Source organism: Ranitomeya variabilis, chromosome 5 (genome assembly GCF_051348905.1).
Source record: "Ranitomeya variabilis isolate aRanVar5 chromosome 5, aRanVar5.hap1, whole genome shotgun sequence".
NCBI classification, from domain to species: Eukaryota; Metazoa; Chordata; class Amphibia; order Anura; family Dendrobatidae; genus Ranitomeya; species Ranitomeya variabilis.
In genome coordinates, this window is record NC_135236.1 from 7,150,886 (window position 1) to 7,170,197 (window position 19,312).

Sequence of the window (19,312 nt, forward strand, 5' to 3'; positions counted from 1 at the left end):
GGTTGAGCAATGTTTTCTGGCGCTGGGCCTTATATACGACAACACCAATCACGTCTCCCTGGCTGAGTCCACACTGCGTCAGCTCCGACAGGGAGAACGGCCGGTGGAGGATCATTCTTAGCCCTGTATGAGACTCCTGTCTCCAGGGAGACGGCCATGTCTCTGGCTATCGGGGTGGACCACTGGCTTCATCAGAGTCATAAGGAGACACCCCAATGTGCGGGAGGTCCGGAGCCAAGAACCAAAAAGTGACAATCCTATATTCTATAGAGTCATTACACACAGAGTGATCTACTTCACGTGTTTATTTCTGTTAATGTTAATGATTATGGCTTACAGCCAATAAAAACCCAAAAGTCATTATTTCAGTAAATTAGAATACTTTATAACACCAGCTTGAAAAATGATTGTAAAATCTGAAATGTTCCCTACTGAAATATCTGTTCAGTGAATGCACTCAATACTTGGTCGGGCTCCTTTTCCATCAATTACTGCATCAATGCGGCGTGGCATGGAGGCGATCAGTCTGTGGCACTGCTGAGGGGTTATGGAAGCCCAGGTCGCTTTGATAGCAGCCTTCAGCTCGTCTGCATTGTTGGGTCTGGTGTCTCATCTTCCTCTTGACAATACTCCATAGATTCCCTATGGGGTTAAGGTCAGGTGAGTTTGCTGCCAATCAAGCCCAGTGATACTGTTGTTTTTACACCAGGTATTGGTACATTTGGCTGTGTGGACAGGGGCCAAGTCCTGCTGGAGAATGACATTTACATCTCCAAAAAGCTTGTCGGCAGAGGGAAGCATGAAGTGCTCTAAAATGTCCTGGTAGACGGCTGCGCTGACTTTAGTGTTGGTAAAACCAAGTGGACCTACACCAGCAGATGACATGGCTCCCCAAACCATCACTGATTGTGGAAACTTCACACTAGACCTCCAGCAGCCTGGATTGTGGCCTCCGCTCCTCCTACAGACTCTGGGACCTTGAATTCCAAATGAAATGCAAAATTTACTTTCCTTGTGGAGTGTGTCAATGACGCCTTCTGGATATGTGTCAGGTCAGCAGTCTTCCCCATGATTGTGGAGCTACTGAAACAGACTAAGGGACCTTTATAAACGCTTAGGAGGCTTTACAGGTGTTTTATGTTAATTATTTTAATTTACTGAGATAATGACACTTGGGTTTTCATTGGCTGTAAGCCATAATCATAGTAACATAGTTATTAAGGTTGAAGGAAGACTTTAACCCCTTCCCGACCTCCGCCGTACTATTACGGCGGAGGTTGGGCCTTCTGCTTTGATGTGGGCTCCGGCGGTGAGCCCACCTCAAAGCCGGGACATGTTAGCTGTTTTGAACAGCTGGCATGTAACCGCAATAGCGGCGGGTGAAATCGCGATTCACCCGCCACTACTAACCAGTTAAATGCTGCTGTCAAACGCTGACAGTGGCATTTAACTACCGCTTGCGGCCGCGCGGCTGAAAATGAGCGCATCGCCGACCCCGTCACATGATCGGGGGTCGGCGATGCGTCAGGATGGTAACCATAGAGGTCCTTGAGACCTCTATGATTACTTTTGCCGGCCTGCTGTGAGCTCCACCCTGAGGTCAGCGCTCATAACAAGCCTGCATATCAGCTACATAGCAGCGATCTGATGATCACTCCTATGTAGCTGAGCCGATCCAGTGGTGCCAGCCTTTAATCTCCCATGGAGGCTATTGAAGCATGGCAAAAGTAAAAAAAAAGTTTTAAAAAATATGAAAAAAAAAAATATATATATATAAAAGTTTAAATCACCCCCCTTTCGCCCCATTCAAAATAAAACAATAAAAAAAAAAAAATCAAACCTGCACATATTTGGTATTGCCGAGTTCAGAATCACCCGATCTATCAATAAAAGAATTAACCTGATCGCTAAACGGCGTAGCGATGCGTCGGCATGACAACCAGAGGTCTCTTGAAAACCTATGGTTGTTGATGCCGGATTGCTATGAGCGCCACCCTGTGGTCGGCGCTCATAGCAATACAGCAATTCTACTACATAGCAGCGATCTGATCATCGCTCCTATGTAGCAGAGCCAATCACCAAAACGAGGCAAAAAACGCTTTATTATCATACCGCCGAACAAAAAGTGGAATAGCACGCGATCAAACAGACGGAAATAAATAACCATGGTTAACGTCATCTTGTCCCGCAAAAAACAAGCCGCCATACAGCGTCATCAGCGAAAAAAATAAAAAAGTTATAGTCCTCAGAATAAAGCGATGCAAAAATTATTATTTTTTTTTCTTCTATAAAAGTTTTTATCGTATAAAAGCGCCAAAACATGAAAAAATGATATAAATGAGGTATCACTGTAATCGTACTAACCCGAAGAATAAAACTGCTTTATCAATTTTACCAATTGTGGAACGGTATAAATGCCCCCCCCAAAAGAAATTAATAAATAGCTGGTTTTTGGCCATTCTGCCTCACAAAAATCTGAATAAAAAGCGATCAAAAAATGTCACGTGCCCGAAAATGTTACCAATAAAAATGTCAACTCGTCCCGCAAAAAACAAGACGTCACATGACTCTGTGGACCAAAATATGGAAAAATTATAGCACTCAAAATGTGGTGTCGCAAAAAACATTTGTTGCAATAAACTTTTAGTGTGTGACGGCTGCCAATCAAAAATCCGCTAGAAAACGCGCTATAAATAGTAAATCAACCCCCCCTTCATCACCCCCTTAGTTATGAAAAATTAAAAAAATGTATTTATTTCCATTTTACCATTAGGGTTAGGGCTACGGTTAGGGCTTGGGCTAGGGTTAGGGTTGGGGATAGTGTTAGGGTTACAGTTAGGGTTGGGGCTAAAGTTAGGGTTTGGATTACATTTACGGTTGGGAATAGGGTTGAGATTAGGGTCAGGGGTGTGGTTAGGGTTACTGTTGGGATTAGGGTTAGGGGTGTGTTTGGATTAGGGTTTCAGTTATAATTGGGGGGTTTCCACTGTTTAGGCACATCAGGGGCTCTCCAAATACGACATTGCGTCCGATCTCAATTCCAGCCAATTCTGCGTTGAAAAAGTAAAACAGTGCTCCTTCCCTTCCGAGCTCTCCCGTGCGCACAAACAGGGGTTTACCCCAACATATGGGGTATCAGCGTACTCAGGACACATTGGACAACAACTTTTGGGGTCCAATTTCTCCTGTTACCCTTGAGAAAATACAAAACTAGGGGCTAAAGAATAATTTTTGTGGGGAAAAAAAGAATTTGTATTTTCACGGCTCTGCGTTATAAACTGTAGTGAAACACTTGGGGGTTCAAAGCTCTCACAACACATCTAGATGAGGTCCTTAGGGGATCTACTTTCCAAAATGGTGTCACTTGTGGGGGGTTTCAATGTTTAGGCACATCAGTGGCTCTCCAAACGCAACATGGCGTCCCATCTCAATTCCAGTCTACTTTGCATTGAAAAGTCAAATGGCGCTCCTTCCTTTCCGAGCTCTGCCATGAGCCCAAATAGTGGTTTACACCCACATATGAGGTATCAGCGTACTCAGGATAAATTGGACAACTTTTGGGTCCAATTTCTTCTCTTACCCTTGGGAAAATAAAAAAATGGGGGCGAAAAAAATCATTTTTGTGACAAAATATGATTTTTTTATTTTTACGGCTCTGCATTATAAACTTCTGTGAAGCACTTAATAGGTCAAAGTGCTCACCACACATCTAGATAAGTTCCTTAGGGGGTCTACTTTCCAAAATGGTGTCACTTGTGGGGGGTTTCAATGTTTAGGCACATCAGGGGCTCTCCAAACGCAACATGGCATCCCATCTGAATTCCAGTGAATTTTGCATTGAAAAGTCAAATGGCGCTCCTTCCCTTCCGAGCTCTGCCATGCGCCCAAACAGTGGTTTACCCCCACATATGGGGTATCGGCGTACTCAGGACAAATTGTACAACAACTTTTGTGGTCCATTTTCTCCTGTTACCCTTGGTAAAATAAAACAAATTGGAGCTGAAGTAAATTTTGTGTGTAAAAAAGTTGAATGTTCATTTTTATTTAAACATTCCAAAAATTCCTGTGAAACACCTGAAGGGTTAATAAAGTTCTTGAATGTGGTTTTGAGCACCTTGAGGGGTGCAGTTTTTAGAATGGTGTCACACTTGGTTATTTTCTATCATATAGACCCCTCAAAATTACTTCAAATGAGATGTGGTCCCTAAAAAAAAAATGGTGTTGTAAAAATGAGAAGTTGCTGGTCAACTTTTAACCCTTATAACTCCCTAACAAAAAAAAAAATTTGGTTCCACAATTGTGCTGATGTAAAGAAGACATGTGGGAAATGTTACTTATTAAGTATTTTGTGTGACATATCTCTGTGATTTAATTGTATAAAAATTCAAAGTTGGAAAATTGCGAAATTTTCAAAAGTTTCGCCAAATTTCCATTTTTTTCACAAACACAGGTAATATCAAAGAAATTTTACCACTACCATGAAGTACAATATGTCACGAGAAAACAATGTCAGAATCACCGGGATCCGTTGAAGCTCCAGAGTTATAACCTCATAAAGAGACAGTGGTCAGAATTGTAAAAATTGGCCCGGTCATTAACGTGCAAACCACCCTTGGGGGTAAAGGGGTTAATACAATGTCGCGGCGACCAAAAAAAACCTAATTCCACGTAATTTTCCTTTTTTTTAATCTCTACGCTGTTTAGCGATCAGGTTAATCCTTGTTTTATTGATAGATCGGGCGATTCTGAATGCCGCGATAACAAATATGTGTATGTTTGGTTTTTATTGTTTTATTTTGAATGGGGCAATAAGAGGGTGATTTAAACTTTTATATTTTTTTCATTTTTTTTTTTTTACTTTTGCCATGCTTCAATAGTCACCATGGGAGACTAGAAGCTGGCGTAGCCTGATTGACTCTGCTACATAGCAGCGATCATCAGATCGCTCCTATGTAGTAGAATTGCTGCATTGCTATGAGCACCGACCATAGGGTGGCGCTCATAGCAATCCGGCATCAACAACCATAGGTTTTCAAGAGACCTCTGGTTATCATGCCGACGCATCGCTGATGCCCGATCACGTGATGGCCGGAACCGGTAGTTAAATGCCACTGTCAGCGTTTGACAGCGGCATTTAACTAGTTAATAGCGGCGGGTGGATCGCGATTCCACCCGCCGCTATTGCGCGCACATGTCAGCTGTACAAAACAGCTGACATGTCCCGGCTTTGAGGTGGGCTCACCGCGCTGGAGCCCCCATCAAAGGGGAAGACACGACATGCGCCGTACTATCACAAAGGAATTAAACAGCTGGCGGAAAAGTAAGGAGCTCAGCATGCCAGGAGGTTGGCGACCCAGGTGTACTTATTTCCTTCGCTGGTAGATAGCAATTTCTTCTACCAGCCGAGATCCATCTCAGGAAAGATAAGGTGGACGTGTCGGCATTTCTGGACAGTGGCTTCATCCAGGTCCGAGGCCTCATCCCACATACTCTGCCCAGACCCATAATCGCCATCCACTCCGCACCCGTGAGTCCGGGTGGCGACATCTACAGGTCGGGACCCCGCACTCAGAAAAAGGCGACTTATGTGCTGGAGGGTCGGCTGCTCCCGAGGGTCCTCAACTTCCTGGGATCGCTCTGCACAACCCTGTGGTAGATTGTCAGAGGGAGGCCATTGTGGAAAAGTCGGGAGACGCAGAGCACGGCAGCCATTGTAGAGGAGTCGGGAGGCGCAGAGCACGGCAGCCATTGTAGAGGAGTCGGGAGGCGCAGAGCACGGCAGCCATTGTAGAGGACCCGGGAGACGCAGAGCATCGCAGCCATTGTAGAGTAGTCGGGAGGCGCAGAGCATCGCAGCTATACTAGAGAGGAGTCGAAGGCGCAGAGCATCGCAGCTATACTAGAGAGGAGTCAGAAGGCGCAGAGCATCGCAGCTATGCTAGAGAGGAGTCGGAAGGCGCAGAGCATCGCAGCCATTGTAGAGAAGTCGGGACGCACAGAGCATCGCAGCTATGCTAGAGAGGAGTCGGGAGGCGCAGAGCATCGCAGCTATGCTAGAGAGGAGTCGCTGAGCATTGCAGCTATGCTAGAAAGGAGGCGGGGGTGCAGAGCATCGCAGCTATGCTAGGAGTCAAAGAGCATCGCAGCTATGCTAGAGAGGAGGCGCAGAGCATCGCAGCTATGCTAGAGAGGAATCGGGAGGCGCAAAGCATCGCAGGTATGATACAGTCTGTACAAAGCTGGTGGTATTAATGTTTTGACTGAGCAACTCATTAGGCACTTTGGTCCCGTCCCGGTCTGACAACCTCGGGGCTCACACACATCAGCACACAGGACATCATCTCTGTACAATCAAGGCTTTATTTGTTGGCCAATCAGAACCAGTGCTGGTTCTCAGCATAACATGGAGGCACAAGTCACAGCACAGAAACAACAGATGTACACGGGACAGACTGCCTCCGGCCTCACCACAGGTCTGATGCACGGGATCTGATACTCTAGTGACATCCAGAGCTGCAGTGGAGAAGACGTGGCAGAATTCCGCTGGCAGCTCGGGATGTGACGCGGCAGAATTCCGCTGGCAGCTCGGGATGTGACGCGGCAGAATTGCACTGGCAGCTCCGGATGTGACGCGGCAGAACTCTGCCGGCAGCTCCGGATGTGACGCGGCAGAACTCTGCCGGCAGCTCCAGATGTGACGCGGCAGAACTCTGCCGGCAGCTCCAGATGTGACGCGGCAGAACTCTGCCGGCAGCTCCAGATGTGACGCGGCAGAACTCTGCCGGCAGCTCCAGATGTGACGCGGCAGAACTCTGCCGGCAGCTCCAGATGTGACGCGGCAGAACTCTGCCGGCAGCTCCAGATGTGACGCGGCAGAACTCTGCCGGCAGCTCCAGATGTGACGCGGCAGAACTCTGCCGGCAGCTCCAGATGTGACGCGGCAGAACTCTGCCGGCAGCTCCAGATGTGACGCGGCAGAACTCTGCCGGCAGCTCCAGATGTGACGCGGCAGAACTCTGCCGGCAGCTCCAGATGTGACGCGGCAGAACTCTGCCGGCAGCTCCAGATGTGACGCGGCAGAACTCTGCCGGCAGCTCCAGATGTGACGCGGCAGAACTCTGCCGGCAGCTCCAGATGTGACGCGGCAGAACTCTGCCGGCAGCTCCAGATGTGACGCGGCAGAACTCTGCCGGCAGCTCCAGATGTGACGCGGCAGAACTCTGCCGGCAGCTCCAGATGTGACGCGGCAGAACTCTGCCGGCAGCTCCAGATGTGACGCGGCAGAACTCTGCCGGCAGCTCCAGATGTGACGCGGCAGAACTCTGCCGGCAGCTCCAGATGTGACGCGGCAGAACTCTGCCGGCAGCTCCAGATGTGACGCGGCAGAACTCTGCCGGCAGCTCCAGATGTGACGCGGCAGAACTCTGCCGGCAGCTCCAGATGTGACGCGGCAGAACTCTGCCGGCAGCTCCAGATGTGACGCGGCAGAACTCTGCCGGCAGCTCCAGATGTGACGCGGCAGAACTCTGCCGGCAGCTCCAGATGTGACGCGGCAGAACTCTGCCGGCAGCTCCAGATGTGACGCGGCAGAACTCTGCCGGCAGCTCCAGATGTGACGCGGCAGAACTCTGCCGGCAGCTCCAGATGTGACGCGGCAGAACTCTGCCGGCAGCTCCAGATGTGACGCGGCAGAACTCTGCCGGCAGCTCCAGATGTGACGCGGCAGAACTCTGCCGGCAGCTCCAGATGTGACGCGGCAGAACTCTGCCGGCAGCTCCAGATGTGACGCGGCAGAACTCTGCCGGCAGCTCCAGATGTGACGCGGCAGAACTCTGCCGGCAGCTCCAGATGTGACGCGGCAGAACTCTGCCGGCAGCTCCAGATGTGACGCGGCAGAACTCTGCCGGCAGCTCCAGATGTGACGCGGCAGAACTCTGCCGGCAGCTCCAGATGTGACGCGGCAGAACTCTGCCGGCAGCTCCAGATGTGACGCGGCAGAACTCTGCCGGCAGCTCCAGATGTGACGCGGCAGAACTCTGCCGGCAGCTCCAGATGTGACGCGGCAGAACTCTGCCGGCAGCTCCTGATGTGACGCGGCAGAACTCTGCCGGCAGCTCCAGATGTGACGCGGCAGAACTCTGCCGGCAGCTCCAGATGTGACGCGGCAGAACTCTGCCGGCAGCTCCGGATGTGACGCGGCAGGATTCTGCCGACAGCTCCAGATGTGACGCGGCAGGACTCTGCTGGCAGCTCCGGATGTGAGGCTTGCTCAGTCCCAGGAGCACTTAGTCCCTCAGCATTATACGCAGTCCCTGCCCCACTCCGCCTCACTCATTTGCTCGGTAGAGCCGGATGTGGATGGCAGAGTTGTTGCGGTGGCGGGTGCCCGGTTCTCCGTCCTCTCCTCCCTCGGCCTCCATGTCATCAGTCAGCTCCACGGTGGAGGTGCTGGCGGACAGGAGGAGGGTCTCCGGCATGGCGAGCTGAAGCTGTAGGGCAAGGTTAATGGCGCGGCCGATGGCGAGGCCCAGTCCGTGCACCCTCAGCTCCTTCTGCCCCCCACTCTCCAGGAGGCGACGGCAGTCAGACAGCTGGGCCCTGAAATCAGTCTTTGTGTTCACGTAGAGGTCATTGGGGCCACGGGGTGGGCGGGGGGCCGGGCGGCGGTGGTGACACGGGGGTCGCTCCTGTACAGACGTCTGTTCAGCCATGGCCTGTAGAGGAAGAAAGAGTTAAAGGATGATGAGGCTTGTAGTCCTTCACATATCTGCAAAATGCCCTCAGCGGGACTGCGGTGCCACAAGGAGGGACTGCGGCGCCACAAGGAGAGACTGCGGCGCCACAGGGAGAGACTGCGGCGCCACAGGGAGAGACTGCGGCGCCACAGGGAGAGACTGCGGCGCCACAGGGAGAGACTGCGGCGCCACAGGGAGAGACTGCGGCGCCACAGGGAGAGACTGCGGCGCCACAGGGAGAGACTGCGGCGCCACAAGGAGGGACTGCGGTGCCACAAGGAGGGACTGCGGAGCCACAAGGAGGGACTGCGGAGCCACAAGGAGAGACTGCGGTGCCACAAGGAGAGACTGCGGTGCCACAAGGAGGGACTGCGGAGCCACAAGGAGAGACTGCGGAGCCACAAGGAGGGACTGCGGAGCCACAAGGAGGGACTGCGGAGCCACAAGGAGAGACTGCGGTGCCACAAGGAGAGACTGCGGTGCCACAAGGAGGGACTGCGGAGCCACAAGGAGAGACTGCGGTGCCACAGACACCACACGGCACCGAACATGCCCCGAGAACCCCGCCGTGGAGCACCGTACGAAGCCAATTAAGGACATCAGGAAAGACCGTCACACGAGGGCGCTAGTGAGCTCTCACATCGCAAGAACACTGCGGGCCGTCACCGGTCACATTCCAGGCACCGCGGCCACAATGGACGGAAGCCGGCGCGGAACATCGCACTCACCTCAGGGGACTAAGGTTAGCTATGACGACAGTCACGACACGCCTGTCTGCGGTCACGTGAGGAGATAGGGGGCGTGATCAATTTCTTTTGGAGGCGGAGCACAGAAAAGGCGGGAGGAGAGCAGCGGGCGCGCGCGCCGAGTACGAGCACGTGACAGCGCTGCGATCCCCGGTCAGTGAGAGGAGAGCAGCGGTGATGGGCGGTCACCGGTCAGTGTGAGGAGAGGAGCGGTGATGGGCGGTCACCGGTCAGTGTGAGGAGAGGAGCTGTGATGGGCGGTCACCGGTCAGTGTGAGGAGAGGAGCGGTGATGGGCGGTCACCAGTCAGTGTGAGGAGAGGAGCGGTGATGGGCGGTCACCGGTCAGTGTGAGGAGAGCAGCGGTGATGGGCAGTCACCGGTCCGTGTGAGGAGAGGAGCGGTGATGGGCGGTCACCGGTCAGTGTGAGGAGAGGAGCGGTGATGGGCGGTCACCGGTCAGTGTGAGGAGAGGAGCGGTGATGGGCGGTCACCGGTCAGTGTGAGGAGAGGAGCGGTGATGGGCGGTTACCGGTCAGTGTGAGGAGAGGAGCGGTGATGGGCGGTCACCAGTCAGTGTGAGGAGAGGAGCGGTGATGGGCGGTCACCGGTCAGTGTGAGGAGAGGAGCTGTGATGGGCGGTCACCGGTCAGTGTGAGGAGAGGAGCGGTGATGGGCGGTCACCAGTCAGTGTGAGGAGAGGAGCGGTGATGGGCGGTCACCGGTCAGTGTGAGGAGAGCAGCGGTGATGGGCAGTCACCGGTCCGTGTGAGGAGAGGAGCGGTGATGGGCGGTCACCGGTCAGTGTGAGGAGAGGAGCGGTGATGGGCGGTCACCGGTCAGTGTGAGGAGAGGAGCGGTGATGGGCGGTTACCGGTCAGTGTGAGGAGAGGAGCGGTGATGGGCGGTCACCAGTCAGTGTGAGGAGAGCAGCGGTGATGGGCAGTCACCGGTCAGTGTGAGGAGAGGAGCTGTGATGGGCGGTCACCGGTCAGTGTGAGGAGAGGAGCGGTGATGGGCGGTCACCAGTCAGTGTGAGGAGAGGAGCGGTGATGGGCGGTCACCGGTCAGTGTGAGGAGAGCAGCGGTGATGGGCAGTCACCGGTCAGTGTGAGGAGAGGAGCGGTGATGGGCGGTCACCGGTCAGTGTGAGGAGAGGAGCGGTGATGGGCGGTCACCGGTCAGTGTGAGGAGAGGAGCGGTGATGGGCGGTCACCGGTCAGTGTGAGGAGAGGAGCGGTGATGGGCGGTTACCGGTCAGTGTGAGGAGAGGAGCGGTGATGGGCGGTCACCAGTCAGTGTGAGGAGAGGAGCGGTGATGGGCGGTTCCCGGTCAGTGTGAGGAGAGGAGCGGTGATGGGCGGTCACCGGTCAGTGTGAGGAGAGGAGCGGTGATTTGCGGTCACCAGTGTGAGGAGAGGAGCGGTGATGGGCGGTCACCAGTCAGTGTGAGGAGAGGAGCGGTGATGGGCGGTCACCAGTCAGTGTGAGGAGAGGAGCGGTCACCAGTCAGTGTGAGGAGAGGAGCGGTGATGAGCGGTCACCAGTCAGTGTGAGGAGAGGGGCGGTCACCAGTCAGTGTGAGGAGAGGAGCGGTGATGGGCGGTCACCAGTCAGTGTGAGGAGAGGAGCGGTGATGGGCGGTCACCAGTTAGTGTGAGGAGAGGAGCGGTGATGGGCGGTCACCAGTCAGTGTGAGGAGAGGAGCGGTGATGGGCGGTCACCGGTCCGTGTGAGGAGAGGAGCTGTGATGGGCGGTCACCGGTCAGTGTGAGGAGAGGAGCGGTGATGGGCGGTCACCGGTCAGTGTGAGGAGAGGAGCGGTGATGGGCGGTCACCGGTCAGTGTGAGGAGAGGAGCGGTGATGGGCGGTCACCAGTCAGTGTGAGGAGAGGAGTGCTGATGGGCGGTCACCAGTCAGTGTGAGGAGAGGAGCGGTGATGGGCGGTTCCCGGTCAGTGTGAGGAGAGGAGCGGTGATGGGCGGTCACCGGTCAGTGTGAGGAGAGGAGCGGTGATTTGCGGTCACCAGTGTGAGGAGAGGAGCGGTGATGGGCGGTCACCAGTCAGTGTGAGGAGAGGAGCGGTCACCAGTCAGTGTGAGGAGAGGAGCGGTGATGAGCGGTCACCAGTCAGTGTGAGGAGAGGGGCGGTCACCAGTCAGTGTGAGGAGAGGAGCGGTGATGGGCGGTCACCAGTCAGTGTGAGGAGAGGAGCGGTGATGGGCGGTCACCAGTCAGTGTGAGGAGAGGAGCGGTGATGGGCGGTCACCAGTCAGTGTGAGGAGAGGAGCGGTGATGGGCGGTCACCAGTCAGTGTGAGGACAGGAGCGGTGATGGGCGGTCACCGGTCCGTGTGAGGAGAGGAGCTGTGATGGGCGGTCACCGGTCAGTGTGAGGAGAGGAGCGGTGATGGGCGGTCACCGGTCAGTGTGAGGAGAGGAGCGGTGATGGGCGGTCACCGGTCAGTGTGAGGAGAGGAGCGGTGATGGGCGGTCACCAGTCAGTGTGAGGAGAGGAGTGCTGATGGGCGGTCACCAGTCAGTGTGAGGAGAGGAGCGGTGATGGGCGGTTCCCGGTCAGTGTGAGGAGAGGAGCGGTGATGGGCGGTCACCGGTCAGTGTGAGGAGAGGAGCGGTGATTTGCGGTCACCAGTGTGAGGAGAGGAGCGGTGATGGGCGGTCACCAGTCAGTGTGAGGAGAGGAGCGGTCACCAGTCAGTGTGAGGAGAGGAGCGGTGATGAGCGGTCACCAGTCAGTGTGAGGAGAGGGGCGGTCACCAGTCAGTGTGAGGAGAGGAGCGGTGATGGGCAGTCACCAGTCAGTGTGAGGAGAGGAACGGTGATGGGCGGTCACCAGTCAGTGTGAGGAGAGGAGCGGTGATGGGCGGTCACCAGTCAGTGTGAGGAGAGGAGCGGTGATGGGCGGTCACCGGTCAGTGTGAGGAGAGGAGCGGTGATGGGCGGTCCCCGGTCAGTGTGAGGAGAGGAGCGGTGATGAGCGGTCACCAGTCAGTGTGAGGAGAGGAGCGGTGATGGGCGGTCACCGGTCAGTGTGAGGAGAGGAGCGGTGATTTGCGGTCACCAGTGTGAGGAGAGGAGCGGTGATGGGCGGTCACCAGTCAGTGTGAGGAGAGGAGCGGTGATGAGCGGTCACCAGTCAGTGTGAGGAGAGGGGCGGTCACCAGTCAGTGTGAGGAGAGGAGCGGTGATGGGCAGTCACCAGTCAGTGTGAGGAGAGGAACGGTGATGGGCGGTCACCAGTCAGTGTGAGGAGAGGAGCGGTGATGGGCGGTCACCAGTCAGTGTGAGGAGAGGAGCGGTGATGGGCGGTCACCGGTCAGTGTGAGGAGAGGAGCGGTGATGGGCGGTCACCGGTCCGTGTGAGGAGAGGAGCTGTGATGGGCGGTCACCGGTCAGTGTGAGGAGAGGAGCGGTGATGGGCGGTCACCGGTCAGTGTGAGGAGAGGAGCGGTGATGGGCGGTCACCGGTCAGTGCGAGGAGAGCAGCGGTGATGGGCGGTCACCAGTGTGAGGAGAGGAGCGGTGATGGGCGGTCACCGGTCAGTGTGAGGAGAGGAGCGGTGATGGGCGGTCACCAGTCAGTGTGAGGAGAGGAGCGGTGATGGGCGGTCCCCGGTCAGTGTGAGGAGAGGAGCGGTGATGGGCAGACACCAGTCAGTGTGAGGAGAAGAGCGGTGATGGGCGGTCACCAGTCAGTGAGGAGAGGAGCGGTGATGGGCGGTCACCAGTCAGTTTGAGGAGAGGAGCAGTGATGGGCGGTCACCAGTCAGTGTGAGGAGAGGAGCAGTGATGGGTGGTCACCAGTCAGTGTGAGGAGAGGAGCAGTGATGGGCGGTCACCGGTCAGTGTGAGGAGAGGAGCGGTGATGGGCGGTCACCAGTCAGTTTGAGGAGAGGAGCAGTGATGAGCGGTCACCAGTGTGAGGAGAGGAGCAGTGATGGGCGGTCACCAGTCAGTGTGAGGAGAGGAGCGGTGATGGGCGGTCACCAGTCAGTTTGAGGAGAGGAGCAGTGATGAGCGGTCACCAGTGTGAGGAGAGGAGCAGTGATGGGCGGTCACCAGTCAGTGTGAGGAGAGGAGAGGTGATGGGCGGTCACCAGTCAGTTTGAGGAGAGGAGAGGAGCGGTGATGGGCGGTCACCAGTCAGTGTGAGGAGAGGAGCAGTGATGAGCGGTCACCAGTGTGAGGAGAGGAGCAGTGATGGGCGGTCACCAGTCAGTGTGAGGAGAGGAGCAGTGATGGGTGGTCACCAGTCAGTGTGAGGAGAGGAGCAGTGATGGGTGGTCACCGGTCAGTGTGAGGAGAGGAGCGGTGATGGGCGGTCACCAGTCAGTTTGAGGAGAGGAGCGGTGATGAGCGGTCACCAGTCAGTGTGAGGAGAGGAGCAGTGATGGGCGGTCACCAGTCAGTGTGAGGAGAGGAGAGGTGATGGGCGGTCACCAGTCAGTTTGAGGAGAGGAGCAGTGATGGACGTCGCTAGCGTTCTGTCCGAGAGGGTTTTTAGTGGCGCTGGTGGAATTATAACAGATAAGCACATCCGCCTGACAACTGAAAATGCTGATAGGCTGACTTATGAAAATGAACAAGGGCTGGACTGGGAAAGACTTCTGTACACCACCAAGTGCAAACAGCGAACCATAACCTCAAATACATTCTCTGTTTTGGGGCGGTGTATTCTCATGCACCTCTTGACAACCACACATGGGTATACGCTTCCAGATTTGGTCTGTTGTTATTTTCATCCTCATTATCCACAACCAGTAGAGCATCAGGGTGAACAGATTCCGTGATGCCAAAGCCAATTTTTGTGCAAGGTTGTTTTTATGATGCCCGTTAATTTTAACCCCAAAATTTTTTTACTCCCCCAGGGGGAAATGTTTGTCAGCCCATGCACTGCGTGTATGGGCATTACAAGTTTAGGAGACCCGCTCCTTTACATTAGGCCTAGTTTTTATAGGTAACCTGTCACCTCCAAGATTGAAGGTGAGATAAGCCCCCGATGTGTCCTGAAAGAGAAAAAGAGGTTAGATTGTACTCACCCAGGGGCAGTCCCGCTGCGGTCCGGTCCGATGGGCATCTGGTCCAGGGCCTCCCATCTTATGATGATGTCCTTTTGTCTTCACGCTGCGGCGCAGGCGTATTTTGACCTGTTGAGGGCAGCGTAAAGTACTGCAGTGCGCAGGTGCTGGGCCTCTCTGACCTTTCCCAGTTCCTGTGCACTGCAATACTTTGCTCTGCCCTCAACAGGGCAAAGTACGCCGGAGCCGCAGCGTGAGGACAAGAAGAGGACGTCATCGTAAGAAGATGGGAGGCCCCGGACCGCGATGCCCATCGGACCGCCCGCCCAGGTGAGTATAATTAACCTCTTTTTCTCATCTTTCAGGATACATTACAGAATGCTGTAGATAAGCCCCTGATGCTGGTGGCTGCAGCTCACCTTCGATTTTGGGGGTTACAGGTTCCCTTTAATGAGGCCTTCGTCAACGTCTCATCATTCTCCGCCACTAGATCACCAGGGTTCACGGGTTCTGTGCAGCTACAGCCAGTGCAATTTCTGGCTAGGGTGTATGATGCCCATAAAATATTTTTTTAAAATGTACCCCCCATGGGGAAATGTTTGTCAGCCAGTGCACTTAGGCTAGTTTCACATTTGTGGTTAAGTCCGCAGTGTATCATCCGCAAACGTATGCAAATGCTTTCCCTTAGACTGTAATGCGTTGTTTTCATGCACTCCTTCTGCATGCGTATGGCGGCGGAAATCTGACGCATCGAAAATTGCAACATGGTGCGTTATGACTTGGTAGCAGGGCCTTCCTTGCATTCAATGTAACTTTTTTCAGGAGGCCTCCTGTACCTCTCATGAAAGGGGTTGTTCTGTGTCCGCCATCTAATTTGTTACCTCTGATTACACAGGTCAACAAAAAAAATTTTTTTTTCTGGTGTCCAAAATATTTTAATGAATTTGGGGTGCTGATTCTGAATATGCTATCAGTTTTGCCAGATTGGCTCAAGTTTTTGACATTTTTGGTATCTTATTTATAGCACTTGTTGGTAAATGCGACGCATCATCTCATTAATTTCTTTGGATTAGTACTTGAACTGAGCAGTTCTCAATATAGTTTTGTGTTAATTAGTGTTCTAAAAGTTTGTTCATAGCTTGATTTTTGAACTAACTTTATGTTGTCTGTTTTCCAGTGAAAAGCATGAACTCATCAAGAAGAAGTTGTCTTAACGATCCAGACTCATTCTGTTACATTTGTGGTGAATACACACTGCCAAAACATAGAAGAAACATAACAGACTTCGTAAAAAAAGTGTATTTTGCCTATTTTGGGGTTATGCTTGGGGACCAAGACAAGTTTTGGGCACCACACATAGTGTGCAAAGCATGTATCGAATTATTACGAAAATGGAGCAAAGGACAAAGAAAAAGCTTCAAATTTGGTGTTCCAATGGTGTGGAGAGAGCCAAAAAATCATCATGATGACTGTTATTTATGGTAAACACAGGTACAGGCACATCTTCACAATGAGGGACAGGCCTTTCTGCAGATTCCATGTTACTCCCATTTTCGTTTCTTATGCTTATTGAATCCTTGCACATGCACTGCACAGAAATAACAGTCATCATGATGATTTTTTGGCTCTCTCCACACCATTGGAACACCAAATTTGATGCTTTTTCTTTGTCCTTTGCTCCATTTTCGTAATAATTCGATACATGCTTTGCACACTATGTGTGGTGCCCAAAACTTGTCTTGGTCCCCAAGCATAACCCCAAAATAGGCAAAATACACTTTTTTTACGAAGTCTGTTATGTTTCTTCTATGTTTTGGCAGTGTGTATTCACCACAAATGTAAAAGAATGAGTCTGGATCGTTAAGACAACTTCTTCTTGATGAGTTCATGCTTTTCACTGGAAAACAGACAACAACATAGTTAGTGCAAAAATCAAGCTATGAACAAACTTTTAGAACACTAATTAACACAAAACTATATTGAGAACTGCTCAGTTCAAGTACTAATCCAAAGAAATTAATGAGATGATGCGTCGCATTTACCAACAAGTGCTATAAATAAGATACCAAAAATCTCAAAAACTTGAGCCAATCTGGCAAAACTGATGACATATTCAGAATCAGCACCCCATAAATACCCTAAATTCGATGAAATATCTTTGGCACCAAAAATGCTGTTGACCAGTGTTATCTGTTTGCATAATTTGCAGTTTTTCACTATTATGAGTATACAGAAGCGCACATAGTCATAATCTTTACAGTGTTTTGGCTCCCTCTAGCGGCCAGAGTCATGTTCACGGTCCTATTTTCTGTTTTTTATCTATTTTTTATGTCTGATTCTCCCCTCTTTTTACAATGCATTATGGTAGCTCAGCCTCCATCTCCATCCATTTTCCTCCATTTCCTTCACTCTGCTTTCAATGAAAGACGCCTTCATTACATCCCCCTTGCAATTGCATTGCCGTTCACCGCGCCGTATACTATCACGTTCAATAAAAGCACAGATTCAACCACAGTCTCCTTATTGGACCGGTTTAGCTGCCTGTATAGCTACAGAGCCTGCCTTATTTAGTGAGGACAACAGTGAAATAGTCATCCAGCTGGTGGGAGTCAAGTCACCGGCTAAAGCACTTCCCCAAGACACCATGTCTCACAAATCACACAGGACAAGATCTGTTTACTTCCGTCTACACAAAGACAACATCCATCAGCAGTGTGGTCACCATTGCCCGCGCAAATGCTGAAGCTGCAAAAATGTGAGTGAGCTTTGCTGACCAAGAGATGCAACTTAAATTCGAGAAAGCACGCGTGGATGCCACCTTAGAAAGCCTAGCAGTAAAAAGGGAAGCTGCTGCAGCCCTCGCAAAAGCAGAATTGCAAAAAGCCGCGCAAAACCCCAAGTTGCATAGCCGAAGCAGTATGTCAAGTCTGGAGTTTCCACTGCAAGACTCCCCACAACACACATCTCAGTATGTTAATGAACTTCCAGATCCAAACTATGACCCTGAGCTGGTACCGAAACGAGAACAAGACATCTCCAGTGAAGCGAGTGAGAGTCCTCATGAGGCTCAGCTCCAGGACAGATATAAACTCGAAAACGTGGAGCAAAATAACTCTGCTAATGACTACCTTGCCCCTTACCAGGTAAGCAACGTAGATCACCCTGCTGACACACCGTATGTCAGACCGAAGCAATACAACACCCGCTGGCGCCACCCTGAGGACACTAACAGATGCGAACGCACCTCACATCACTATCAGGGTGACCCATCACCAGTATACTCTGCTGACAACCGGTTCACAACAGAATTTGCTAAGTTCTTCACACGACGTGAACTGGTTGCCAAGGGACTCATGAAATTCACTGACCAAGCTGAAGGTTACAGGGCTTGGAAAGCTTCCTTCCAAAATGTCACTAGAGACTTGGGGCTGCAACACAGGGAAGTGTTAGACCTCTTTGGTCAAATACCTGGGAGAAGAGTCAGTCAAACACACAGTAAGGATCAGAAACATTAATATAAACCTCCTTGAGACTGGCCTCAAAGAGATCTGGAAGGGGCTGGATGAGTGTTACGGCTCAGCAGAGGTAATAGAAAGAGCCTTGCTCAAATGAATCAATGACTTTGCTAAAATATCTAACAAAGGTCTCCAGAAACTTAGAGAACTAAGCGACCTGCTAATGGAAGTCCAGGTTGCCAAATACGAAGACGACCTACAGGGACTTGCAGTCCTTGACACAGCCAGAGGTGTTAACCCTATAGTCCAAAAGTTGCCCAACAATCTACAGGAGAGGTGGCTCACACATGGTTCCTCGTACAAATACAGGTAGTCCTCGACTTACGACGTTAATCCGTTCTTACGCGTCGTCGTAAACCGAATTTCGACGTAAGTCGAACCATACGTTCATACAGTACTGTACCATAATAACAGTACAGTACTGCACTTAGCCTATCCAAACACCTATCCTAACACAGTACCCTACATAATTATCAATAAAGATAGGTACAGTAAAATATTGTGCAGTACAGTACGTTTAATAATGAAGTACAGTACTACTGTACTGTAAGTGCTATAACAGGTAATAAACAGTGTACAGTACTGTAATAAACAAAGATAACAATTCCAAAGACAGAACAGGCTTATTGGGAGGAATCAGTAGAAGGTGCTGGAGATACTGGGGCAGGGGAGTCAAGAGGGGCAGGAGAGGTAGAGGGTACAGGATCTGTTGCAGGCCTCTCTACCTTCTTGAAGTACTGCTGCAGGTTAGTTTGGAAGGAGACCATCTTCTCCTCCAAGATCTCCTTGTAACACCTAAAGGAATCCATGACTCCTCTGGCAACCCTAGTGTACCTTTCCGTGTTGGGATCCTCAGCCTCAAACCTTGACAATCCTTCCTGTATCAGGGCAAAACCTCCTGCCAAGCCCTGCCTTGTAAATCTCTTACGTTCTGGGGTTGGTATGTCTTCCTCTATCATCTGCTTCTCTAGTTGAATAAGGTCCTCAGCAGATAACTCCTCTCCATGAGATGCCAGTAGCTCTGTGACATCATCCTCCTCCACCTCCAGATTCATTGTCTTACTCATATCAACAACGTTCTTTATGACACTAGTCACTGACTCTTTGACCTCTGTGACATCATTCACAAACTGGGGACACAGTTTTTTCCACACACCATTCATACTGGTCTGCTTAACCTCATCCCAGGAATCAGCAATGTTATTCACAGCATCAAGGATGTATGTTTTCCAAAAGGCCTTTAGAGTCAAGTCCTTATTCTTTTCAGTTGCTGCTAAA

At 51.9% G+C, this 19,312-nt stretch overlaps 1 protein-coding gene across 1 annotated transcript; it reads right to left on the minus strand.

Moving 5' to 3' along the window:
* Positions 1-8,047: 8,047 nt before the first annotated feature.
* On the minus strand, positions 8,048-18,872 carry LOC143774171 (ribonuclease P protein subunit p20-like). Its single transcript, XM_077261527.1, has 2 exons — positions 18,760-18,872; positions 8,048-8,714 (listed from the first exon to the last, which is right to left on the minus strand). The coding sequence occupies exons 1-2, from the start codon at positions 18,841-18,843 to the stop codon at positions 8,328-8,330; spliced, it is 471 nt and encodes a 156-aa protein (XP_077117642.1). The 5' UTR covers positions 18,844-18,872; the 3' UTR covers positions 8,048-8,327.
* Between the last annotated feature and the right edge of the window lie 440 nt (positions 18,873-19,312).

Bases quoted from the DNA above. Each gene is read 5' to 3' on its own strand.
- LOC143774171 (XM_077261527.1), bottom strand. From the start codon at position 18,843: ATGGATTCCTTTAGGTGTTACAAGGAGATCTTGGAGGAGAAGATGGTC. The intron at 8,715-18,759 runs GTAGAGAGGCCT...CTTCCTCTACAG, and splicing joins TGCAGCAGTACTTCAAGAAG to GCCATGGCTGAACAGACGTC.